This window comes from Bos indicus x Bos taurus, chromosome 5 (genome assembly GCF_003369695.1).
Source record: "Bos indicus x Bos taurus breed Angus x Brahman F1 hybrid chromosome 5, Bos_hybrid_MaternalHap_v2.0, whole genome shotgun sequence".
Classification (NCBI taxonomy): Eukaryota; Metazoa; Chordata; class Mammalia; order Artiodactyla; family Bovidae; genus Bos; species Bos indicus x Bos taurus.
In genome coordinates this window covers 113933413-113961144 of record NC_040080.1, presented here as the reverse complement: position 1 = coordinate 113961144, position 27732 = coordinate 113933413, and the positions used below count along the sequence as shown (strand labels likewise).

The 27732-nt window shown below is 34.9% G+C and overlaps 1 protein-coding gene across 2 annotated transcripts in view; it reads left to right on the top strand.

Moving 5' to 3' along the window:
• ZDHHC17 (zinc finger DHHC-type containing 17) overlaps positions 1 to 26593 on the top strand; it is a 100248-nt gene extending 73655 nt beyond the window's left edge. Inside the window, exons 9-17 of one of the 2 annotated variants that reach the window (XM_027543306.1) lie at positions 6932 to 7074; positions 8667 to 8767; positions 13546 to 13670; positions 14919 to 14981; positions 17507 to 17600; positions 18485 to 18568; positions 19750 to 19907; positions 20865 to 20959; positions 23751 to 26593. In XM_027543306.1, the coding sequence (XP_027399107.1) occupies positions 6932 to 7074; positions 8667 to 8767; positions 13546 to 13670; positions 14919 to 14981; positions 17507 to 17600; positions 18485 to 18568; positions 19750 to 19907; positions 20865 to 20959; positions 23751 to 23889 (1002 nt within the window). In that variant the 3' untranslated portion in view covers positions 23890 to 26593. The remainder of the gene's footprint in view (positions 1 to 6931; positions 7075 to 8666; positions 8768 to 13545; positions 13671 to 14918; positions 14982 to 17506; positions 17601 to 18484; positions 18569 to 19749; positions 19908 to 20864; positions 20960 to 23750) is intronic. The other variant, XM_027543307.1, reaches the window with a different exon arrangement.
• The last annotated feature ends 1139 nt before the right edge of the window (positions 26594 to 27732 follow it).

The window sequence follows — 27732 nt, the reverse complement described above, 5'->3', positions numbered from 1 at the left end:
TTAACTCAAAACTGTTGAAGACTTAAATGTAAAATGTAAAACCTAAAAATCTAGGGCTACACAGAGATTTGACATAAAACATGATCTGTAAAGGTAAAAATTGATCATTCAGATTTGAATCAAAATTAAAACTTATGTTCTGTGAAAGACCTTGTTATTAAAATGAAAATGAAGACTACAGACTGGGATAAAGAATTTACAAGCCACATATCCAGCAAAGGGACTAGTTTCCAAGATATATTAAGAGCTTTCAAAACTCAAAAGTGTAAAATCAAATAATCCAATTAGAAAACAGTTTAAAGAAGAGACATTTTTACCAAAAAAGGTATAAAGTGACAGGCACATGAAAAAATATTCCAACATCATTTTAGTCATTTGGGAAATTCAAATGGAAACTGCAGTGACTTACTGTTATGTACCTATCTGAATAACTGCAGTAAAAAGTTACAGCACCACCAGATGCTGCTGAGGATGCTGAGAGACTCAGACATTGCTGGCAGACATGTAAAGCAGTACAGCACCCTGGAGAGCAGGTCAGAACACGCAGTACCATACAACCCAGAAATCACTCTTAAGCGCTTATCCCAGAAAAATGAAAACTGACGTTCACGCAAAGATTTGTATGTGAATGTTCATAGCATTCATACTCATATATTCATAATATTCATTCATATGTTCATAATAGACCCCAAATGGAAACAACCCCAAAGTCCTTCGGTGGGTGAATGATTAAACGAACTAACACATTCATTCTGTGAAATATTCCTCAGCAATAAAAAGGAATGAACTAAATGGTATGTGCAGTAACCCAATGAGTACCCAGAAAATTATGATGAATGAAAAGCCAATCCTGTAATATTACGTACTGTATAATTCCATTTATATAAAATTCTTGAAATGACAAAATTATGGAAATGTAAAACAGATTAGTGATTGGCAGGGGTTTATATGGGGATGAAGGGTAAGGGATGAGGGAAGTTGCTTTAAAGGATGGAAATATTCCTTGTAGTGAGGAAAATATTCTACATCTTAATTCTGTCAGTGTCAGTATCCTGGTTGTGATATTATAATACTGTTTTGCAAGATGGGAACTCCGGATAGTGAATACTTGGGATCTGCCTGCATTTTTTATTAAAACTGCCTGACCCACATCTCACATCATACTTAGTGATGAAAAGCTGAAAGTATTTCTTTTAAGATTGGAATGCCCACTCTCGCCAATTTTAATTCAACATTTTATTCCTGGACACAGCAGTTTAGAGAAGAAAAAGAAATTAAAAGAATCCAAATTGGAAAAGAAGTAAAGCTGCTACTGTTTGTAGGTGACATTATGCTATATGTGGAAAATCCTAAAGAGTCGGGCACGACTGAAGCGACTTAGCAGCAGCAGCAGCTAGTGGAAAACTGCTAGCGCTCATCAGTGAATTTGATAAGGTTACTGGATGCAAATCTAATATATAGAAATCTGTTGCATTTCTATACACTATCAATGAAATATCAAAATGGGAAATTAAGGAAACAATCTCATTTACCATTGCATCAAAAAGAATAAAGTACCTAGGAATAAACCTATCTAAGGAGATAAAACACCTGTACTCTTAAAAAAACTATAAGCTACTAATAAGAGAAATTGAAGATGACCCAAACAGATGGAAAGGTATATGATGTTCTTGAATTGAAAGAATCGGTATTGTTAAAATGACCATACTACCCAAGGCAACCTGCAGATTCAGCACAATCAACTATCAAATTACCAATGGCATTTTTCTTTGACCCAGAATAAAAAATTTTACAGTTTCTTTGGAAACACAAAAGACCTGGAATAGCCAAAACAATCTTGAGAAAGGAAAGGGGGAACTGGGAGAATCATGCTCCCTGACTTCAGACTATACTACAAAGCTATGGTAATCAAAACAGTATAGTACTGTACATGTACAGTCCAGATGTATATGGACCAGTGGAATAGGACAGAAAGCCCAGCAAGAAACCCATGCAGTTAGGGTCAGTTATCTACAACAGAGGAGGCAGAAATATACAACGAAAGAAAGACAGGCCCTTTGAGAAGTGGGTGCTGGGAAAACTAGACAGCTTCATGTGAAAGAATGAAATTAGAACTTTCTCTAACACCATGTATAAAAATAAGCTCAAAATAGATTAAAGACCTAAACGTAGAACTGGATACTGTGACGCTCCTAGAAGAAAACATAAGCAGAACACTCTTTGACATAAATCATGGTAATATTTTTCAGATCCATCTCTAAAGAGTAATGGAAATAAAAACAAAAAGAAACAAATGGGGCCTAATTAAACTTAAAAGTTTTTGCAAAGGAAAGCATAAACAAAACACAACCTGTGGGATGGGAGAAAATATTTGTAAATGATGCAAGGGATTAATTTCTAAAATAAAAAGCTCATAATAAATAGCTTAATATATTAAAAAAAAAAACCCAATCAAAAAAATGGGTGAAAGACCTAAATAGACATTCCTCCAAAGAAGACATCCAGGTGGCCATGAAAAGGTGCTATTTATCACTTATTATTAGAGAAATGCAGATCAAAACTACAGTGAGGTGCCACTTCACACCAGTCAGTATATATTTGCATGTTCCCAGATTGGCAGCAGAGCACCCTGTCGCCTAATCCCACTCCCACCTGTGTTCCTCTTTCTCCTGTGTGCTCAGTCATGTCCGGTTCTTTGTGACCCCATGGAACCTGTAGCCCACCAGGTTCTTCTGTCCATGGAATTTTCCAGGCAAGAATATGAAACAGGTTGCCATTTTCTCCTCCAAGGGATCTTCCCAACCCAGGGATTGGACCCATCTCTCTTACATCTCCTGCATTGGCAGGTGGATTCTTTGCCACCACTAGTCCCACCCGGGAAGCCCACTAATCAGAATGGGCATCATTAAAATGTCTACAAATAATATATGCTGGAGAGGGTGTGGAGAAAAGGGAACTCTCCTATGCTTTTGGTGGGAATGTAAATTGGTACAGTCACTATGGGGAACAGTGTGGAGGTTCCTAAAAAAACTGAAAATAGTTGCCATATGATCCAGCAATCCCACTCCTGGGCATATATCCAGATAAAACTCTATTTCAAAAAGATACATACACCCCAGTTTTCATAGCAGCACTATTTATAATAGCCAAGGCATGGAAGCAGCCTAAATAAGATAAGAACGGTATATATACACAGTAGAATATTACTCAGCCATAAAAAATGAACTAATGCCATTTGCTGCAACATGGATGAACCTAGAAACCACATTAAGTCAGAGAAAGACAAATATACAAGATCACTTATGTGTGGGATCTTAAAAAGTAATATAAATGCACATCTTTACCAAATAGAAATACACTCACAGACATAGAAAAGAAACTTACATACTGTGACCAGAAAGGATAATAGCGGGTGGGGGGAGGTAAATTAGTTATTATATAACTATATTATATATAGTTATATAAATACACACTACTCTGTATAAAGTAGATAAACAACAAATGCCTACTATATAGCACAGGGAAATATGTTCAGTGTCTTGTAATAATCTACAATGGTAAAGAATCTGAAAAAAATATATATAAATATTCCTTTATATGTGTGACTGAAATTACTTTGCTGTGCCCCCGAAGCTAATGCAACACTGTAAATTAACTGTACATCAGTTTTTAAACCATATTAAAAATTGCAATTATTTAAAAACAAAAAGTGTAATTAAAGAACTGGATTGAATCTGGGTGGTAGAGTCACTTCAAAATCCCTTCAGATTTACTATATAATTGAAAAATTCTGTAATCAAATATAAAATAAAATTTTCTGTAGCTATAAAAGCAGCATATCACTGTTACATCTTTACAGTATTGTAATATGTGTATTAAATGGCAGCTTGAAAAACATCCAGGAATCAAACATGTAGGTTTTTCACCAGGTGAAATGAGCTGATGTTCATGCAAAAAATTATATGTAAATGTTATGATGGCTTCATTTACAGTCAGAAACTGGGGACCAGCATAGTCTCTCAGGTGGGGAGTGGATAGCCAGGCTGTGTTAAATTCTGTAATGGAATACTGCTCAGCATTCAAAAGGAACTTACTACTGATACACGAAACAAATGGATGAATGTCAGATGCATTACCTAAGTGAAAGAAACCAGACTCAAAAGACTGCATTCAGTATGATCCCTTTTATGTGACATGCGTGCAAAGGAAAAAGTCAAAGGACAGATATCAGACTATGGGCGACCAGGGCTGCGCCTCGTGGCACAAGCTGTTGTGGGGCTTGCTGGGGCTGTGCTGTGTCTCGATATTCATGCTTGTTACGCAACTGTATGTTCATCAAAACTCACAGAAGTAGACACAGAAAAGGCTGAATTTCACTGTATATAAATTGTCTTAATTTTTAATAAGGACAAACATGTGCCCATTGCTGGGGTGAAACAAATGTCTTGACTAAAAACAAACCAGATTAAAGATAGTTTTAGAAAATACTTTTTCAAATGCCACGCGTTCACCTTCTGTCGCACCTTTATGCACCCTTACTCATATACTCTTCCCAATTATATGTTCTCTAATGTCTTGATACAAAATTCACACATAATAGAGATAAAAAAGAAATTGAAAGGATGACATTTCACAACAGCATAAAACTAAACTCTGAAGTTGATATGTTTACTTATTAGTCTAAGTTAAAGTTACACAATTAGTTCACTATATGAATTACAGTGACTGAATTGGGGAAAATAGTCATTTATATGAAAAAAGTGTTTATTTCATTAGAGGCCAATGGTATGAAAGGGATGCTAAAAAAATCTTGGCCTTCAAAAAGGTAAATATTCGATGAGGAGAATAATATTTACACTCTGAGCTTTGTTAGATCACAACTGTAATATCTAATTTTGTCTTCTAACGTAACTCACTCATCTCACACGCTAGTAAAGTAATGCTCAAAATTCTCCAAGCCAGGCATCAGCAGTATGTGAACCATGAACTTCCAGATGTTCAAACTGGTTTTATAAAAGGCAGAGGAACCAGAGATCAAATTGCCAATATCCGCTGGATCATGGAAAAAGCAAGAGAGTTACAGAAAAACATCTATTTCTGCTTTATTGACTATGCCAAAGCCTTTGACTGTGTGGATCACAATAAACTGTGGACAATTCTGAAAGAGATGGGAATACCAGAGCACCTGACCTGGTTCTTGAGAAACCTGTATGCAGGTCAGGAAGCAAGAGTTAGAACTGGACATGGAACAACAGACTGGTTCCAAATAGGAAAAGGAGTACATCAAGGCTGTATATTGTCACCCTGCTTATTTAACTTATATGCAGAGTACATCATGAGAAATGCTGGGCTGGAGGAAGCACAAGCTGGAATCAAGATTGCCAGGAGAAATATCAAGAACCTCAGATATGCAGATGACACCACCCTTATGGCAGAGAGTGAAGAGGAACTAAAAAGCCTCTTGATGAAAGTGAAAGAGGAGAGTGAAAAAGTTGGCTTAATGCTCAACATTCAGAAAACGAAGATCATGGCTTCTGGTCCCATCACTTCATGGCAAATAGATGGGGAAACAGTGTCAGACTTTATTTTTCTGGGCTCCAAAATCACTGCAGATGGTGATTGCAGCCTTGAAATTAAAAGATGCTTACTCCTTGGAAGGAACGTTATGACCAACCTAGACAGCATATTCAAAAGCAGAGATATTACTTTGCCAATAAAGGTCCGTCTAGTCAAGGCTATGGTTTTTCCAGTGGTCACATATGGATGTGAAAGTTGGACTGTGAAGAAAGCTGAGCGCCAAAGAATCGATGCTTTTGAACTGTGGTGTTGGAGAAGACTCTTGAGAGTGCCTTGGACTGCAAGGAGATCCAACCAGTCCCTCCTAAAGGAGATCAGTCCTGGGTGTTCATTGGAAGGACTGATGCTGAAGCTGAAACTCCAGTACTTTGGCCACCTCATGGGAAGAGTTGACTCATTTGAAAAGACTCTGATGCTGGGAGTGACTGGGGGCAAGAGGAGAAGTGGACGACAGAAGATGAGATGGCTGCATGACATCACCGACTCGATGGACATGAGTCTGAGTGAATTCCAGGAGTTAGTGATGGACAGGGAGGCCTGGTGTGCTGTGATTCACGGGGTCGCAAAGAGTCGGACACGACCTAGTGACTGAACTGAACTGAACGTAACTCGAAAGACTTAATAGCTGCCTACAAGTCTGTGAAGGGCTGTTACGTAGGAGAGGCAATAGACTGTGTGTTGCTCCAAAGATATGGTTGTAGTAGCTGTTAGAAGGAAGCAGACAGGTTTTATACTTACAAGTATTTCTAACAGACCAGTACAAATATAAAATGGTACTACAGCTGAAGTTTTAAGCCCTGTACTTTGATATGTGTTCAGAGGCACATCATCTCCATTCTATGATCTCTGGGACTCTGTAAATAAAATTGATTTTATCCTTTTACTTTGGTATTTTAATATACTATTTACATGTATCATTCAAAGTATCTTCTCCAGGTTAAACATACAGTTTTCCTTATCTGATACAGCTGTTGGACCTTCAGTCATTCTGGTTGCCCTTGTCTCCTTAGATGTCAATGCACTTGTTAAAATCGGGTAGTATTATCATAAACTGTTTTTTAGCCCATCCATGTGTTAGCAGGTGGTACCTGCTGTCTTCTGTATCTGACTGTATAAACCCACTCTTATAACTTCTGTTCTCATTTTCCACAACTTCAACCAAGTACTTTTAAATTGTTTATTTAATACCTCTTTCTAGAAGACAGACTAGCACCTTGAATACTTTCCGCACATAGTAGGTGTATTTGATAATTTCACCCCTGCTTTGTGTTTTCACAAAGGTGACAGTGATTCACATTGAGGTTACTTGAAACATGAAAAACTTTGTGTTTTTTTTTGTTTGTTTTCTGTCCAGGAATTTCGGCAGAAAGTAATGCTGGGAACGCCTTTCCTAGTTATTTGGCTGGTTGGGTTTATAGCAGACCTAAATATTGATTCTTGGCTCATTAAAGGGCTAATGTATGGTGGTGTTTGGGCTACAGTACAGTTTCTTTCAAAGTAAGTGTGTTGTTTTTAACTGTATTTTTAACCAGAAAGGTAAAAATCATAATTTACACCTGGCTATTAATGTTATATTAATAATATAAAATGTATATTTAGAACACTGCCTTCATGTAACATGTTTGATCTTAATGTTAAAGAATTTTCGGCAAATTTATATCTGACATCTTTAACGTTTTTAACATTGTGGTGAAAAATGACTGTAAAGGTACTTTTAGTGACTAAGTCTAACATTTTTAAGGCTAAAATACAGTTTTAAAACATTTCAGTAGACATGAATGTGAGTTCGCTGAACTCTGCATGTAATATATTGCTTATTTCTGGATAAGTATAATGCCTGAGCTTACCTTTCCATAGAAATGAAATTTTCTTTGGTCATAGGCAGTATGCAAGAAAGAGGTGTAGTTGTAGCACAGGGGACATCTAAGCGTATGAAGAGTCTAAGCCTATGAAGTGGGCTCAGTTATTTTTTAAGATTTTCTCCTTTGTTCTCTAAACATTGTGTTTGTTCTGTTTGCTTCTTTTCCTTAGATCCTATCGCCCTAAAATTGCCCATCCAGCAAACTAGGAAGTTATTTATGATCCAGAATTTCCCACCTAATTTCCATTCCTTTAGTACTTTGTCTTTACCAGAATTTCACAAGAGAGTTCTGAAAATAATTCACAGAGATGAGAGTGAATGGTAGTGCACCAGTGTGGTAACTCTCAGGAAGAAACTTAATCTTATTTTAGTGTTTACTTTCACCAAGAGGTGTAAGTAAGAATTCACCAATTCTGCCTTCTTAGCAAGTACATGGATGGCTGATCCTGCTTAGTGTTTAATAAAATTTATCAGTGTTTATTTTTTCCTGAATTCTAAATGCTGTAAATAATGACCTTTAATTCCTCCAAACTAGCTTGTTCATTCTCTTTGAAAAGATGTGCTTAAAGCTTAGTGGGAATGTGAGGTGAGGAGAAATAATGATGCAGTGAAAAACTCAGGGATTGCTTTGGGCTTCCCTGGTGGCTCAGATGGTAAAGCATCTGCCTACAATGTGAGAACCCAGGTTCCATCCCCGGGTTGGGAACATCCCCTGGAGAAGGAAATGGCAACCCACTGCACTACTCACCCCACTCCAGTACTCTTGCCTGGAAAGTCCCATGGACGGAGGAGCATTGTAGGCTCCTCCATGGGGTTGCAAAGAGTCGGACACAACTGAGCGACTTCACTTCACTTTGCACTCATTTGTTAAAATTATAACATGCCTTTGGTGAGTAGTAAGCTGGATGATAGAGTTACTATATATGCTAAAGTGGGTTTTTTATTTAAAAGAATAGGAATACAATGAAATTCTAAAGTTGGAAAGTATATAGAATATAATTCTAATTCTTGATGAATTAAAAGTAGCTTCAGACTTGAGTCATTTAGCTGTGCCTTCATGTGTTACTGATCACCATGGAAAACAGCCTTCGTATTTAAGCATCCTGAATTTCTGGGTTTTGTTAAAAGTTTACTATGCGGAATAGATGTAATTTTCATTTAAATAAATAAATAGTCATTTCTACAATGAAATATAGAGTTCACATTTTATAAAACTTGTGTTTTACAGATCCTTTTTTGATCATTCAATGCATAGTGCATTGCCCCTTGGAATATATTTGGCAACCAAATTTTGGATGTATGTGACGTGGTTCTTCTGGTTTTGGAATGATATCCTTTGGTCATAAAGGTCTTATCTAAAACAATTTTTTGTTTGTTATTTAAACAAATGTTTAATAATTTAACATAGCTGAGCTACTCACTATATACTAGAATAAAACAGTTTTATTAGAAAAATAAGTATGAACTAATGTATTTTTAAATGTTTCATATTTAATAAATTGCTTTTCAAAGCTGCTTTTAATAACATCAGTAGTAGTAATAATATCGATAGTAGTGACCATTAATTGAGTTTTTTAAGGGCATTTTCCTAAATACTGTGTGTTCCATTTACTACACATCCTATTACGTTTATATTGTTGTCTCAGTTTTATAGATGAGAAAACTTAGGTTTAAACAAGTTAATCTGTTGTTTTTTCCCAAGATCACACAGCTAGTCTCTAGTAAAGTAGAGTAGAAACACATATTTGTCTGATTCTCTAACACATTCTGCACCTTTGTCCTGAGTTGTGATTTTCATGTTTTAGTGTCATTTTCTCTGCATATTTTCTTACTGTCACACTTATTACTGTTCTGCCGTGATAGATAGCAGTTAATTTTCTCTTTTGCTTATGAAAAGCCTTTAGTGGTGTATCTTCAGATGTTTGCTAAATTCAGCAAATTATTTCGATGTACTATTTTTGTTTGCTTGTTTTTTTTGATGCACTTTTAAAAAATAGTATAATTTGACATTGTACATTTGTACGTGCACGTGTGTACATCTAAGAAATAAGGACAATGTCAGCTTTTGATGTTTTAATAGAAAAAATCAGTAAGATGGTCTGTTTCATTATAATTAGGGTACATGTTTGATGTCTTAAATCATTCTTCAGAACATTACTATCAATATAAAAAGTATATGATATTTTAAATGGTATGCAGTATTCAGTGACTTTTAACTGTTCTGAACAATATTAATCATTACTGATACCTGATTTCACTTCACAGTCTTGCATATTATAATATTGCATTCTTTTTGTTAAGTTGTCCTGTGTATTAGACAAAAACAAAATATGCTTATTTCTTTGTGAAACTGAGCCGCAGAATTATAACTGTGCTTCTAATTCTTAATTTTCACAGCATTATAGGATTACTTTTTAAAATACTTTCTTAGCATAGTGTCTATTGAAATGTTTTCACTTGCAGTTTTTACTAGCTCATTCTGGGCCTGTATTACACTTTGATATAAAAATTGTTCTTCAGAGATTCATTAAGCATTAGAATTATCTTATTGGATTATTTAATGAGTAAAACATAACTGCTCATTTTCAGTAACTCATCTATTTTAAATTTATAAAAAGCACTGACCTCTGAAATGACTACTATTCCAGACATATTTTCTAACTTGGCTTCCTAAATCGGACAGTAAGTTTAATATTCCAAAAAAATAATCCAATTCACATCTCAAAATATTTTAGACTGTTGCTGTGCTGTTAATCTGTTTGCATATAAGTAGAGAAAAGCAGGATAATTAGTAAATTACAAATAGTGAAAACTTTATGCCAGAGAGTTTTATATAGTCCATATATCAACTTTTGCTTAGAAACTTCAGATGGCACTTAAGCACTATACTTGGAGACCATTTTAAACAGCAAAATCACCAACAAAAAGCACACAAATGCAAAACAGGAAGGCAAAGTATTGGCCTTGTTTAGCTCAACTGGAAATGTGTGCATAAGGCAACTCATGTTTATTGTTACTTTGCACATATTCACAAATGACTGCAGAAGCATTCTAAATATTGGTTTTGGGTTTACAAATAAATTTTAGTTAGTAGACATGAGGGTCAACTGTATATAAGTTATTTTAGTTTCTCATATGTTACTCATCTTCAGTGTTTTTGTGGTAGTAATGAGTCATATTCATATAAACCATTTGTTATAATAAATAAATTCTATTTGATTTATAGTTCTTCAGATATATTATTTTACTTGGTTCTCAGAACAGTTCTTTGAGATTAAAAAAAAAAAACTTACAAATCATAATGCTGTTTTCTAACTGATTGAAAAATTGAGGTTCGTAGAAGTTGTATGCTTTGCTCAAAGTTACATAGCCAGGTAATTATTGAGAGTCTGGTATAGAACCCAGTTCTTTGACCTGATACAGTATATCTTCAAATGCCCTATATTATACACTGACCATAATTTTTACAAGGAAATAATAAGAGATCAGATCAAAGGTTTATTTACAAAGAAGTTTATCATTGTACCATTTATAGGGAAAAAATGGAAATAACCTGAATAGGAGGATAGATTTATCAGTTACCCGACATGTGGTAGACAATAAAATATCCGTTAAAATGCTTTTCTAAGACTTAGTGATGTGGGCTCATACTTGTAACAAATAAAAAATACAAAATTGTATTTACAGAGAGATTCTAATTTTAGAATGTGTGAATGATAAGAGCTGGAAGTGAGCACATGTAATTTTAGCTGTGGTTATTTCTGGTAGTGAGGTTTGTGATTTTCTTGCACTTTTATTTGAAAATTTTGTTCATACTTCTTCTGTAATTATCATACAACTCTAAAATTCATTGTCATAAATAATATAGTCTACTGTTTATTGTGTTGACAAACTTTTGAAATAGGTTATTAGGAATTCTGTATCTAAAAATAAATTATTTTTCAATCAGGTCTTAAGCTTCTTAAATCAGAGGTGGATGTGATCATTGTTCCCATAATGTTTAATGACTCAGAATATTCTGTAGAGTACTTTGGAGAGGCAGGATAGCATATGTAGTAAGAGCCTAGGTTTAAATACCAGCTCCATCTCTAATCCATTCTTTAATCTTAGACTGCTTGATTAACCTTTGCCTCGGTTTTGCCATGGGGATGGCAGCAAGCTTTATCATTGGGTTTTTGTGCAGCCTAAATGGCATGTGGGCTTCCCAGGTGAGTCAGTTAGTGAGGAATCTGCCTGCCAGTGCAGGAGACATGGGTTTAATCCCTGTGTTGGGAAGGTCCCCTGAAGGAAATGGGAGCCCACTGCAGTATTCTTGCCTGGGAAATCCCATGGACAGAGGAGCCTGGCAGGCTTCAGATCATGGGGTCGCAAAGAGTCAAACATGGCTGAGCGACTGAACAACAAGAATCTGATAGATATATTTATTACATATGTTAGCAGTTTTTGAAACTGTTACAATAAAGATTCTGCACTGAAAAATGCCACCATTCAGCATTCTTGGCACATAACATTTATCCAGCTATATTCTTAGGCTTTATTTATTTTTTATTTATTTATTTTTTGGCTGTTGAAAGAGCTGAAAATTTGGCTTTCTGTGTATTCTGTGCTGGCTGTTCCCATGGATTTTGGAGAATGAGGATGGTGGAAGGTGGAGGTAAACAGGGGACTGGAGCAAGAAAATCACTTTTATATGTGGCAGCTGGTATTAACTACTCTTTCTTCTTCCTTTTTGTTCCTCCTGTATTTTAAGTGGTTGGGTGGTGTTTTGGTATTTACCAAACAAAGACAGGTTTGTTTCATTCACGAAACTGTTCTTTCTTAACCTGTGCTTCCATGAGAAATGTAGAGAGTGTGTATACATAATAATGTCTAAAAATCTTACAGCATATTTATATGATACTTGTACTACATAAAAAAAATTTTTTTAAACACGAGAAAAGCATACACTTTTTTTCTTTGGTTGCATCCTGCAGTCTGTGGGATCTTAGTTCCCCCACCAGGGATTGAACCCAGGCCTTTGGCAAAGAGAGTGTGGAGTCCTAACCCCTGGACTACCAGGGAATTCCTAGCATACATGTTTTACTAAATCTTTTTTTTTTTTAACATGTACTTAGGGGCCTTCATAAATAATGAAGACCTAACAAATGAGCAGAGTAGGAATCTCCATGCCTTTTAGACCAATAGTACATTTGTGAAGAATAACAAGTCAAAGATCTGGGCTGCGGCAGTCAGTTGGTGGGAGTGTGGCCCGCAGACGTGTGGGAGGATGGGTGGGCGGGAACGGTTAGTGCAGTCATCATGTGAACAGACGCCTGTCATCAGCGTCCATCCCAGACTTCTGTGAGAGGCCTTTCCTTTCTTTCCTGGTAGAGGGACGGCACCATTCTCACGGGCACTTTCGTGGACAGCTTTTATACCTGTGTTAAATCTTGGAAATGGTGTGTTTTGTGCCTCAAAAATGTGTTGCTCTAGCAACATTGCTTTATTTTTCCCAGTGTTATTGAAAATAGTCTTTGATTCTTCACTTAACATTTATAAATGCCTGGTACATTTATTATGTTTTTATTAGGAAGGAAAATGTAACCAAAGATAGTATTTCTGTTTTAAGCAAGTTTATAAATACTTTTTCTAAAATTAAAGTCAACTTGAATGTGGGAAAAAATGGCAATGAAGAGAATGTAAAAACAATCTTCTAAATATATGGGTATGATATCTAAATGTTTGGTAGATTTTAATGAATATAGATAAAGTGATATGCTAATTACTTTGGACATGAGACGTCCCTCGTTTTTGTCAAAAGAAGTAATGATCATTTAAAAATAATGTATTCACTGACTTTAAAAAAGTGTCAGATAAACTTACCCTACGTGATTTAAAATTTGTAAGCAGTTGACGTTTTTTGCGTTTACTTATGAGCACAATGGAAAATGTATTTGTTGTGATGTAATAGGCTAGCATGTATAGATGGAATTCATTTTGATGTAATAAACCATCTTGTACTTTTTTCTAGGTTTCTTTGTATGTGTGATAAAACCTTACAGATTATAAGTTTACCTATAGTAATAACTAGTTTTCATTGCTTCTTTAGATTCCTTAACTTTAGGCACATCTCAATTTTCTATTTATCCATCTTCCATTCCTTGCCAACAGTATTGCACTTTTCTACAATTTTGGGAAATCTTGGAAATCAGATCCAGGGATTATTAAAGCCACAGAAGAACAAAAGAAAAAGGTAGCAAGATACAACCTAACTAGTTACATGTGTTTTATTGCCAGATTATCAGTATTTTTAGCAGATACGAGAGTACAAAGAAACTGGGAATTTCAAACCAATCTGAGATTATGTATAGAGTTGGTGCTCTTGAGATGCCTGGCCTTACACTTCCATGACATTTTAAAATGGCACTTTAAAATTTCACGTTTCTCTCCTTTCTAAGGATTATGATTGTTTTGAGGGACTAATACAGTATTTTAAACATCTCTGTAAAGCTTCAGCAAATAAATTTGCATTCATTAAATAAATGCTTGTTAAAAGACCGTGTAAACTAGAAGGCCAGAAAACTGGTTGATAGTATAGGTAAATTGTTCTAATAGCTAACATATTTGTATATATGATCCAGGGCACCCCTCATCTATGGCCCAGGTACTTAGGAAGCCGAATTTATAATCCAAAGAGGTCGTGTTAAGTAGAGAATTAGACCAGAGGCAGTTAAATTATTTTAAGAGTTGTTTAACCCAGTCCCTGAAAACAGAACAAATCCTGATGAGTTATTCTATCCACAGTTGATGAAAACACTAGCAGTTTCTTACAGTCTACCCCTCTCTATGCTGCATAAAGAACGCTGCTCTTACGTTCCGGTATTCTTCAGACATTTACTGCTAATTGATTTGCCAGGTTTTCTTAAGTCATAGTCTAGCTCTGAAGAGTCGAGTCTTTTTTGGATTCAGGTTTACATTTATCTCTTAATCATCAAAACCCATGCAGACTAGTTCTTACATAATTTAGTTTTATTCCCGTTAAGTTTAGGGTTGCTTCATTCATATATCCAATAAAATTTCTGTATTCAAATTATAGTAAAATAACAGAAGTAAGTGAAGAAATTTATTATTTTCAGCTGAAAACCTTGGTTAAAACTAAATGTGTGTTTGTTGATACTCATATAAATATTCTTATTGAGTATAGTTGGTTTTCAGTGTTGTTTTCGTTTTGGGTGTACAGCACAATGATTGAGTTGTGTATAACCGAATCACTGAGTTTTATATATGTAATCTGAGAAATAAAATATTCTTTTTCAGATTCTTTTCCCTTATAGTTTATTACAAAATATGGAGTATACTTCCCTGTGCTGTGCAGTAGGTCCTTGTTGGTTATCTATATTTAGTAGTGTGTATTAATACTCATATTGATGGAACAGTAGTTGATGAATATTCTGTTTTGAATGAAGTTTTTGTGTTTTTTTTTTTTTTTTTTAATTCACAGACAATAGTTGAACTTGCAGAGACAGGAAGTCTGGACCTCAGTATATTCTGCAGTACCTGTTTGGTAGTATTTTTTTCTTTTTCTTCCCTCTCTCCTTTTCCCTCAGCAGTGGCATAGCATAGAGAGTTTGGGAAACCAGGACAGTGTCTTTCACTGAGCACATTTCATGATCCCCCAGCCAGAAGGCTTTTAGATCATGGGACAGGAGGAAAGATGGTGAAAAGATACCTTCTTCCCAGTGTTCTTGTTCCCCCTGATGTTATACCTTAATTGCATTTCCAACTCAGTGTTGCCCTTCATTTGTATTCATTCTTTTTTTCTCAGGATGTAATTCAACAAAAAACTAATTAATAAAGTATTTAAATCAAAAGTTGACTGATTCCCTAATATGCTGTTATCCTAGTTTCTTATGTTTAAAGGCCATGATGGGAAATTAGGTAATCTGTAAGACAACATCAGAGCAGTTATCCATCTGTGTTAGAGTCTTTAAGCAAATCAGAGCACTCTTTTATCATTGACAGTAAAAGTTATCATATTCAGCCAGGTCATAGGTGATAGTACGGTTTTGTGTTTTGGTGATTTTCTGCTAGATTTTTGTGATTAGTTCCTGTGGAAAATGTATGGACTGCCACAGCGTTTCTGTGGCATATAGTGTTCCTGAGTAAACCATGTTTCTCTGTACGGAGATGGGAATGTCCCCAAAGCATTGCTTGAAACTATATGTTCTTTTATACCTGTAAGTTATACACTACAACTGAACTAACATCTTAATAATAATGAAATAATCGACTTAGTTGAGGATTCTGGAATGAGTTTTTGAAACTAAGCTCTAGTTCTAAAGATTCTTTTAAGTTTGACTTAACATTCTTTGACAAACAGTTATGATTTTGGATTTTCACTATACTGCTTTATTTTGGGTAACAACTTTAGAGTACTGATTCTTTTGTATTTTAAAACATGCTTTAAAAAGATTTTTGTTTCTGTGCTTTACAACGGGTGATTTGTAGAATTGTATTCTTAATGTTTAGAACATTTTTATATTCTACTATTCTATGAACATATTATTCTGTTCCACAAAGTCAAGTATACATTGCTGATGTTTTTGCCATATGTCAAACAGATTGTTTTACATAGAGTTGCTCAGTACAGTTTCATTGTTAAGTAAATACCTGATGGCAAGAACAAGACTACTTTTGTCATTATAGCATAAATGTTTTCATTATGTTTTATGTTAAGATAAGCTGTAGTTCTGGATAGATAATTTGGTATTGTAAAATCAAGAGCATGTTGTGTTATAAAATGATTCAAATTGACAGAGGTATTTGTAATTATATGGATATCCTTCACTTGGACAAATAGGTGAGAAGACATACGTAAATCAGAATTTCCTCAAAATGAATTGCTTGTGTCAGTTTTTGTGCAGAATCCCTTCATAACTGTTGCTCAAAGAGGAGACTTAGCTGAGAGCTGCAAGTTAGGGTAGAAGTTGTTTGATCTATCCTACTTCTTTCTGCTGATAGATTTAGTCTCACATCTGTGGTGAAGAATAACTTAGCCTTTTCTTGGGTCCACAGATTATCTTAGTACATGTAGGAGCCACATACTGCACCTATGCCTTTTTCTTAGTGCCCTCAGAATCATGTAGAACCTTATGGAGAGTGCTGGGGAAATGACAGTGCTTTTGTTGAACCACCAGTGAGGGGTATTATGAAATTTGCTTCTAGCAGTGTTTTTCCTCTAGCTCTTGTCATGTATCCAGCGTTGGGACTAACAGCTCTTTGAAGATCACTAATGAGTTCTTATATTCACTTGACCGCTTTAGAGTAGTGGAGAGAAAAGCATTTCACAACATTTAAAACAGAAGGCATCATGAAAATGAATTCTGTATTGCCTGTCAGGAGCTGTATAATGTATTTTTTGTTTTTTAGAACAAACAGGGACTGCCTAAACTTCACAAGCATGTTGTATTTTCTTAGATAATGGTCTTGCAGTTCAGCAGGGAAAAATGCTGTACCTTAATCTGAGATCCGAGGAGGCTCTGAAAGATGCGAGCACTTACTGGGTTGTTTGTTTTGTTTTTTTTGTTTTTTTGCTAGATATGTTAACTCTGAGAAGACATTAATGATTTGAATTTTAAGAGCTGCTTTTATTCACTTCTAACGACCTTCCTGTTACTAAGGAACAGTCATTTTATTAAGCAGCAACCAGTATCATTCACTGTGATAGATTTTCATTAAGAAGCCAAAATAGTGATATTTGAGGAATTTCAGGGTTTTGAATTAAATATAGTAACATTCACTGCAATAACAGATTGGTATTTGATTCTTATTTTTGTAAATTGATGGTTCTGCCCCACCTTAGGAGTTTGTGTGTGTTTGTTTGACTGTCCACACAGCAGGTTTATATTTTAGTGTAGCCTTTGGCATCTTTGTTGTTGCAGTTGAAATTTTATTAAACAAGAATGATTTTTGATTGGATCTATTCTTTTGGAAACCTTGACTTTTTCATAATTGTATTCTGAGAAAATGTTCAGCTTTTCTGTCTTAGGTCCAGCGCCTTTTGTAATCTTTTCACATGCCTGTTGACAGATACGGAAACCAGTAAGGTCCAAACACTGTGGTGTGTGCAACCGCTGTATAGCGAAGTTCGACCATCATTGCCCATGGGTGGGGAACTGTGTCGGTAAGTTTTACTAGTGATTTCTAAATATACTGTTGATTTATATTGCTCTAGGTAACTAATGGAGTACAATATTAAAGTAGATGTAGAAGCTTCGTCCTTGCACCATGCAACACCCCTCGTTCCCCTAATTATTTCCTTGTTGGCGGTACATCAGCTCAGCTGTGAGAGAGGGGAAAGACATCATAAAATCAGTGTCTAGGAAAGACTGATATAATTTCTTTATCAGTTCTCTGTGGTGCCTCCTCTTTCTTGTTTTCTCCATTGGACAGCAGTGAAATCGGTCAAGAGGCAGCTTGTGTTGTCTTTTAGTTAAACTAGAGAAAGTTAGACAATTAAAAATTGCTACAAGATTGCTATGTACAGAGGCAAAGAAAAATGACAGATAAGAACTCTGCATACCTCAGTGTTGAGAACGGCACAGTCTAAGGAAGTGGACTAAGTGGCCTGAGAGATGACCATGGAGATTTTATGAGGGACAGTTGGGAGATGTTACAAAGATTGTATGACTCCTGGAGAGAAACCTTTAAAAAGCTGGATTATAAAGTTTATAAAAGTAAAGATAAAATAGGGTTGTTTAAACCTCAAAACACACAGTGGAATCAAAGCTCAATATTGTGATTGTTGGTTCATTAAGACTTTTGACTTCAGAATGCATTTCACTGCAGTCACTACATCTTTGTGTGTAATTGTGAGCATTCTTTTATTTAAAGCCTTTCATTAAAACAACTGTTTTCTCGACGATCATTTTATAAAATAACGTATGTGATTATTGTCCAATGTGTATCTCACTTTTCATGGCATTTCCCCACCTCAACCTCATCTCTAAGTATGTGTCTGGTTGTTTCTTCTTAGCTGGAAGAAATTGCTTCTGTTTTGTTCTCTAGGTGCAGGCAACCATAGATACTTTATGGGCTACCTGTTCTTCTTGCTTTTTATGATCTGCTGGATGATTTATGGTTGTATTTCTTGTGAGTACAGTTAGTACCTTTTATCTTCTTAAAGCTAATGTTGCAAACTTATGCTTTACCATATTAATAAAAAATACGATAATGACAAATGTCTTTTAACTGAGGCAATTCACTACAATGAAAAAATAGTAGAGAACTATCAAACATATTCAGTAGAGTATAAGCAACAGAAGTATCAGTTAATTATCTTTTAATAGACTTTGAAAAGCTTCTGGGTAAAATACACCAAGATTTTTCACATTGCATGCTTGCTTTACTTTGTAGTTTGTAAATTTTTTGATTATGCTAATTGCTCTTTCTTATCAAACAGCTGGGAAAATATAGTTGAAGTTCAGTTTTCACAGAACTTGAAATATTTTGAAGAGTAAGGTATAATTATTGTCTATTGGAGAATATTTAAAAGGTTAAAAATAAGTTATCATTCACTGATTATATGGTTTAGTATTTTAGAAGAAATAATAGGCTTTTATTGCACTGAGAACAGAAAGAATTTGAATGAAAATATTAGTTACTGTCCTTCAGGGCTTGTTGGTACTTAGCGTGAAGACGTATTAGATACTGACTTGAAAATAAGTCTTGGATGATTTCCTAGTCTTCCTACTCCCACAGATATTAAGAATATTTATTATTAATACCATAATGAAAAAGGAGGCTAGTTCCTCAAATAGAGATGAACAGAGAGAAAGTTTTGATCAGATATCTTTACCTAATTTCTGGCAGTCCAACACCCCTAAGAAAGAGCATAGTCCAGCAATAACATCAGTTCTTTTTGGCAGTGGCTCTCTGAGTAAATTTTGTTTTGGAAAAAGCTCTCCTTCCCAAGGTGATCTTGTATTATATGCCTTCCCTCCAAAGAAGTCTCACATGTATATATCACCTTATCTTTGTATAAAGGATGTGTTTTTATATATTCTATGTATGCAGTACCAGTCAGATAAAAACTTGTTACAGGACAGGCTTGTTTGTTTTTAAGGTTGGCTGCTGCTTTCTGTTCTTTATGTTTTTTCATTAGGGGATAAGGGAATTATGAGTACAAAAATACTTGCATTGAGAGTCATCAGTTAAATTAAATTTAATTTAATTCTTAGGTCATGTTTTCTAAGTGGTACCTACCACAAAATCACCCACAAGGGGCTTGGATGATTGTCAAGTAAATCTGAGTACCTGTGCTCTGATTTTAGACTGGGGACTGCACTGTGAGACCAGCTACACCAAGGACGGATTTTGGACATACATTACTCAAATTGCCACCTGCTCACCTTGGATGTTCTGGATGTTTCTGAACAGTGTTTTCCATTTCATGTGGGTGGCTGTATTACTCATGTGTCAAATGTATCAGGTATGTGCAAATGAGTTATTCTTTAGGGTGCTGAGAACTCTTAAAAATTCACTCCTTGCTTAAAAGACGATAGTGTATCCTCTTTATAACCACTCCTACTTTTCAATAATTAAAATTCTTTCAAGAGTTAAAATTTTCAGTTTGCTGTTCCTTTCTTCTCCCCTCTGTCTTTCCACCTCTCCTCCATCTCCATTAGGAACTTCTGACTCTCAGTACTACTCTTAACAAAGCTTATTGTTTCTGTCTTTGCTGATTTACATACTGTGAGCTTAGATTAATGGTGCCATTAATTTTGTATGTGTTTTAATAGTAATATTTTATTACCTGCAGATATCAGTATTTATTCAAGAGGTTTTTTTAACTTAATTTTTAAAGTTAATTTAATTAAGACTTTTTTTCTTAATTTAATAATAAAACTGATACACATGGATTTTCTCTGTGTGTGCTCAGTCATATCTGACTCTTTGCAACCCCATGGACTGTAGCCCACCAGGTTACTTTACCCAATGGAATTTTCCAGGCAAGAGTATTGGAATGGGTAGCCATTTCCTTCTTCAGGGGATCTTCCTGACCAGGGTTCAAACCTGCATCTCTTGCATCTCCTGCATTGGCAGGTGGATTCTTTACCACTGAGCCACCTGGGAAGCCCTTTCCTTTTAATTAGGATTTTTAAAAAATCTCCTGCTTAAAGGAGCTCATGGAGTAGAAGTATGTACATAATGTCTATCTCTCCACATACACAATGCCAGGTAACCTGTTTAAAAATTATTTCTCTATTTAACTAGCTGCTTTTCATAGAGACAGATGATCTCTTGTACATTAGCTTGATGTCTCCTGACGGAAAACCAAAAGCAGACTTCATCATTTTTTTTTCCATCCTAATCCTGGGAATTAATTTTCATTTATTTTATATTAAATATTCAGAGACTTAATGGTTTGCTCTCTTTTGCCTCTTAGATATCATGTTTAGGTATTACTACAAATGAAAGAATGAATGCCAGGAGGTACAAGCACTTTAAAGTCACAACAACATCTATTGAAAGTCCATTCAAGTACGTACATTTCTGTGGATTTAATATTTTCTCTTGAAGTTCCTTCAAGAAATTCCTTACTAACTAAACTAAGCAAATATCTAATGAGTACATCAAAGAGAAGTATTTTCTTTTAAAGTGGCAATAAGATAGGAAATAGGGAATATTTCTTTTACTTAGCCATGTATAAAATAGCTTGTAAAACATAAATACCAAGATTTCACCTTTCCCTTTAATTATACAATTCAAACTTCATTGACCTACTAACATTTAGTATTTGTTCTTTAACATTTCCATCAATTTATACATTTTCATTCAAAAATGAATGTATCAAGAAAATTGAAATAAGATTTTTAGAAATACAATTGCTTGAAATTCGTTCTTTAAGGAAATTTCTTAGACTCTCGGGCAGCTCCTTTTTGCTTCAGATTACATATTATTTTTTAATGTTTATTTGTTTATTTGCCTGCACTGGATCCTCAGGATCTTTAGTTGCACCATGTGAACTCTGAGTTGCAGCATGTGGGATCTGGTTCCCTGACCAGGGATCAAACCCAGGCCCCCTGCATTGGGAGCGTGTATTCTTAGCCACTGGACCACCAGGGAAGTCCCAGATTACTTATTTTATTTGCTGTTTGAATGACATAAAAATTTCCACACACCTAATATTCTTTTTTCTTTTTAACTTTAAGTGTAATTGACATACAACATTATATTGGTTTGAAGTGTACAACATAATGGCTTGATGTTTGTGAACATTGCAAAGTGATCACCATTAAAATCTAGTTAACATCTGTCCCCATAAATAGTTGGAAAACTTTTTCTTGTCATGAGAACTTGTAAGATCTGTTCTCAGCGGTTTTCAAACGTGCAGTAGGACACAGACTGTCGTCAGCATGCTCTACGTTGCACTCCCAGGGCTCTTTATACAGAACTGGGAGTCTGTATGTTCTGAACCTCCTTACACATTTGCCTGCCCCCACTCCCAGTCTCTGGCCTCCACAGTCTGTTCTCTGTATCTCTGAGCTCAGGTTTGTTTATATTCAAAGTGAGTGAGATAATGTCATATTTGCTGACTTCACGTATAGTGCCCTCAGGGTCCATCCATGTCATTGCCAATGGCTGGATTTCCTTTTTCTTTACAGTGGCTGGATTTTGTTTGATTGTGTGTGTGTATCACATTTTTTAAAAAAAACCATTCATCCATCGATGGATACTTAGACTGTTACCATATCTTGACTGTTGTAAATAATGCTGCAGGGAAAACGTTGGGTGCATATATATCTTTTCAAGCTAGTGTTTTCATTTTCTTTGGATAAGTACCCAGAAGTGGAATTGCTGAATCGTATGGTGGTCCTGTTTTTAATTCTTGAGGAACCTCCATACTGTTTTCTGTAGTAGCTGCACCGATTTATGTCCCCACCAGCAGTGCACAGGGTTCTCTGTATCCTCCCCGACTCTTGCTTTCCTATCTTTTTGATAATAGCCATTCTAACAAGTATGTGGCAGTATCTGTCTCATGGTGGTTTTGATTTGCATTTCTCTAACAATTAGTGTAACGTTGAATGTCTTCTCATGTCTCTTGGCCATCAGTCTATTCAGATTGTCTGTTTTTAGTTGGATTATTTGCTTTTTTCTTTTGAGTTGTGTGAGTTCTTTATATAATCTGGATATCAGCCTTTTATCAGATATATGATTTGCAGGTGTTTCCTCCCGTTCAGTAGGTTGCCTTTTCATTTTGTTGATGGTTTTCTTCGCTGGGCGGAACCTTCTTAGTTCAATGTCGTCTCATCTATTTTTGCTTTTGTTACCTTTGCTGTTGGTGTCAGATTCAAAAATTCATCACCAAGACTAACGTCAAGGAGCTTCCATCTCTGTTTTCTGTTTTCAGTTCATAAATTCAGGTCTTAACCCATTTGAGTTAATTTCTGTATATAGTGTAAGATAGTGGTTCAGTTTAGTTCTTTTGCATGTGACTGTTCAGTTTCCCCAACACCATTTATTGAAGAGATTGTACTATTCTTTTATTTATATATGTATATATTTTGAAATTTGCATTCGGTTTGGAGTTAAACAGTAGTTTCCTAATAATATGAAATATTTAAAACTTTTTGAGTTTTACTCAAACAAATTGTCTGCTACCTTCAAGCTTTTGTGGTGCTGTTAATTGTTGCATGCTTTTGGAAAGCACGCAGATCTTTAAAAGAAAAAATAATAGAGCCAGTTGAACAGTTTTGAGAATTCTCCCATTGGCATAATAATTACATAATGTGTAAAACTAACTGCTTTTCCAAAGGTATTCTTGAAGTTTCTAAAATTCTTGAATTCTAAAATTCCAGGAACTTCCCTTGACATTTCTTTTTTTAAATTGTTACTCTTAGGTACACTCTCACATTTATGCTATTTTATATTTATTTTGTCTTTTACTTTCTCAGTTTTGGATATAGTTTGTCTCCTTGCCAAAGAGCTACCAGTCAAGGAAAGGTTTTATGAAAATTTTTATTTTACATAGGAATGAGAGATGGATGTTTGAATAACTTTAAAATATAATAGTGTAACCCATGGTATAAGCACAAGAGAAAAATCAGTGTTGTCAGAGCTCTGAAGAAACATGAATGTATACATATCTTAGAGTTATAAGCAGATTCTTTCTGACAAAAAATCTGAGTATTTAAGTTTGGAAAAAATATATTTAACATTAAAATTATGTTAAACTCATATTAAGTTACTATACTAATAGACTATTTTTTTCTTTTTCTGTTTTCTGTTTGTTTCTGTGTTTTGTTTTGTTTTGTTGCCGGGGGGTGTTTAGCCATGGATGTGTAAGGAATATTATAGACTTCTTTGAATTTCGATGCTGTGGCCTCTTTCGTCCTGTTATCGTGGACTGGACCAGGCAGTATACAATAGAATATGACCAAATATCAGGATCTGGGTACCAGCTCGTGTAGCAACATCTTTATCCTTTGAAGCATATTGCTGAGTGGTGCCTGAAAATTGTGTCTGTCCGTGTCTCTCTCACACTCGAATCCACATCCTTTGAACAAATAGCATGCTATATGTAGGGCTAACAGTGAACTTTACAGTCTTTTTTTCAACACTTTTATTAACGAAGGTAAACATGGACAGAACACACTGCCACTTCTGGGAAGAATAAAGATCTTAAAAAGAATTTCAATGGTTCTTAATGTGGGAATTCACAACATATACAGCTTTTTGGTTTTGTTCTCATAACATTTTTCATGAGGAAAGAACGAACTTATTCTGTTGACAGACGTGGTTTACTGATCAGAAATGTTCGAGTCTAGCTAAAACTAAATTTATGGTATACAGCTAAATTTTATAATGCAATCTACTATTAGTATTGCATTTAATTCCAAGAGAGTTGTCTTAAATTGATTCAGACTAGTATTATGTACGTGTTAGAATGTACATGTAAATACTGTGATGAAAATCATGTGGTTTTATTAGGGATCTACTGTAATGTGTCTTCAGAGGCACAGGAAAATAATGTTCACCAAAAAAATGTGCTAACAATATTTTATTGCTATCAGCTGTTGAAGTGCTGATATATTTCTAGTTCAGTGAAATAATTTGTAGTAACCTTGCTCTAAGGTTTTATGGTCTGATAATAAAGCACTTGCATGAGTATAGTAAGTCATGTTATTTTGTTCAACTTAAAAGCCCTACTAAGTGCATGATGCACCTCATAGAATGTATACTAGCACACACTATCCAGTAAAGCATAAATTAGAATTTAATTTGATGTGCAAATAGTCCAATTTTTAAGAGTTGAGCTATTTTCAAGTTAATGCAAAATTCTCAGTAATAGAGATAAACGGATATACTGCAAAAATAAATTATAGACAAAATAATGGGAGTCTAGCTAAAGTTGGAGCATGATTTCTGTACATAATAGACGTGAATAAAAGAAAAGCTAATGGTATATTCTGGTTTTTAAAAAATGACCTATCAAAGAATTTATCTCTAAGGTTGTTTCAGTTTTCCCAGCGTTGAATGTTTTGAAATTTGTTAATGCTGTCTGAAACAATTTCAGAAAGATTTTCTAATTGTTAAACATGATGCACTGATCAATTTTTGTTGCAGCATTTCCATACTCTCATGGTGAACTGTTAGTCACTGCTTCCACAAATATTGTTTACAGAGTGAGACTTGGTGTAGTCCTCTTTAAGTGCTGTAGCAAACTGTGGTTCAAGCAACCTGTGGGAAACGTGTGAGAGGGGATAGGCCAGGGGAGAGTGGGAAGAGGGTGGCCAGACTGATGGCAGATCCTAGACCAGTGTAAAGCTTGTGTATCTGTATATAAATAATTTATCGAATAGTTTGCTCTTTGTGTCTCTATGTGTTCGTGTATTTAAAGCTGCTCATTTCATTTTATCCAACCAAAAAGAAAAGGGAGATAACTAATGAGCTTCTAGTGATGTTCAATACTGCTGTTAATAGGCATTATACCCTGCAAGTTCACTGCATGTCTGATGCTTGGTAAAATTAGTATTCTCTGTAAAATGCAGATTACAGGTATTAAAGCAATCTAGTGGTAAACCCGCCCCTTGCCTTAGTAAGAGGAGCAGCGAAATGTATATAGTTGACGTTCAGTATTTCCAAGTACCATTTTTATATAGTAGTTTCTTTGACCATAAGTCATACATCAAAAAGATCACTTAGTGTATGTGAGTGTTTTAATATTAGAAAATTGGCATACGTGCTTTATTTTTGAGAAGGGAAGAGATGGGTGTGGGGTGGCAATGGCACCGTGCCGTTTTGTCATAGAGTGCACACAATTGGATAACTTTACAAATGCCTCTGCTAGTTTTGACTACTGATTGGGGGAAATTTTAGATACTTTTTAAATTCAAAGTTATTTATAAAAGGCTAGAATTTGTTTTAATTTTTTGTATTTTGAGCCACTTCACATGAAGACTCAGTTGCAATTTTTATCGAAACATTTTTTATTAACAGTCAAATACAATGGTGGTTTTCTCAGAGTTTGAATGAGAGTGTTGTTACCATGTTCTTTCTTTATGGTACAATATTCTTTTAAGTGTGAAAGAAATGTCTTTCAGTTAAATAGAAAAAAAAACCTGTAGATGTATACATGGAAAATATTAGCAATGTTAATGCTTTAGCACTAAACCATCTCAGCACCAGTGAAATCTATAACTCAGAAATGGTCAGATGGTCAGGAGCCAACTATGCAGCAGCGTACCTTCTGAGGGTTTTATAGGTCCTAACGTTTGGAACCAGTTTAACCCCATTCTAAAGTTGTGTATAAGGGTGACCCTTTGAGGAATAGTTCATATCAGCTTAATTGGATACTTTTAGCAAATAAGAACTTACTTCTCAGCTCTAAACATGAATTACTTCTTTGGAATTTTTTTCCTTATTTCTCTTGTTCCCAGGAATTCATTTGAAATATTAATAGGCATAAAACAGCATCATTATTATACTTAAGCTATGAATATTTTTATTTTATATTCTTTATTTATAACTGTGCCAAGTATTATTTTGCTACTTAACGTGTTATTCTGTGGAAAGAAAAACCTGTAAAGTGTTTAATAAATTAGCTCTCCTTACATAAATTAAAATCTGTCAAAATTTTGTAAAATATTAATCAGAATAAATATTGACTCTTAAGTGTGTGTGTGTTTGTTATTTTGCTCAGTTCACTTCAAAAGATTGATGAACTGCTGATCCTGGTACCTGTGATACGAAAACGTTATTCTGTATGTTTATATCTGGGTCAACTAGGAATCAAGTGGCAAAACTAGAAATTGGCAAAAGTAGAAGGTGGTAGTATTGTTAAGACAAACACAACTTTCATTCTGTGCATGTGTGTATATGTGCGTGTTTGTAATTAATTCTTTTAAAATAAGAGAGTATATTTTTCTTTAAGAATTTTAGATTCCATAGAGTTAACTAGGATTCTCAGGAACTGTATGAATCCCCAAGATTTAAATGTAAGTGTGTCTAAAGACTCTAGTAAAATATGGGAAACCTATGAAACATTGCTCTCAGTTACTTGAGAAACTCTGCATGACAAGGAAAGCTTTATTTGGGAATTTACAAAGCAAAAAATATGGAACAATCCTTTCCTGCTGATCACATGATTGTTTACGGTTTAATTGAGAACCCCATGGTATTAAACAAATAGATTGGCCTAATACTCATTTCATAATTATTTTACTGTATCGAAAGTAATGCCTCCAGAGCTATTAGAACTCACGTAATAATATTTTAAACAAGTACAAATACAAAAGGAAGTTGTACAGTAAGCCCTCCCCTGTCACTCTGGTTAGGTCCTTTTCTCTTTATTATCTTCTTGAGTGGATCCCCTGGTCCTTCCCAGATTGGTAGCTTGCACCTGTGATGTGAATGTCTGGTTCTAAGAGTTTATGGAGATGATTAGAAACAAGTACATACCCGGGCAAGAAACATTAGCTTCAAGTCAGAAAGTAAACCTTAAATTTTATCAAATTTTTGGTATAAGAGTTTTAAATATCTTTATGTGGCTTTTAAAATAGAAAAATCTGTAATTCCAAGTGGAAAATTCATAATGTCCCTTGATCTAGGTCAGCTAAGTCACCAACTCAAGGAAATCATATGTGTCTCTTAGAAAAGGTTTTGCCTTTGAATTGAAGTATGAATGTTTTGCTTAGATAAATTTTACCAGAATATTTGTCATCAGATAATAGACTGGTATTGGGAAATACTTTTTTAAAAAATTAATATGTTTATTTTAATTGAAGGCTAATTACTTTACAGTATTGTGGTGG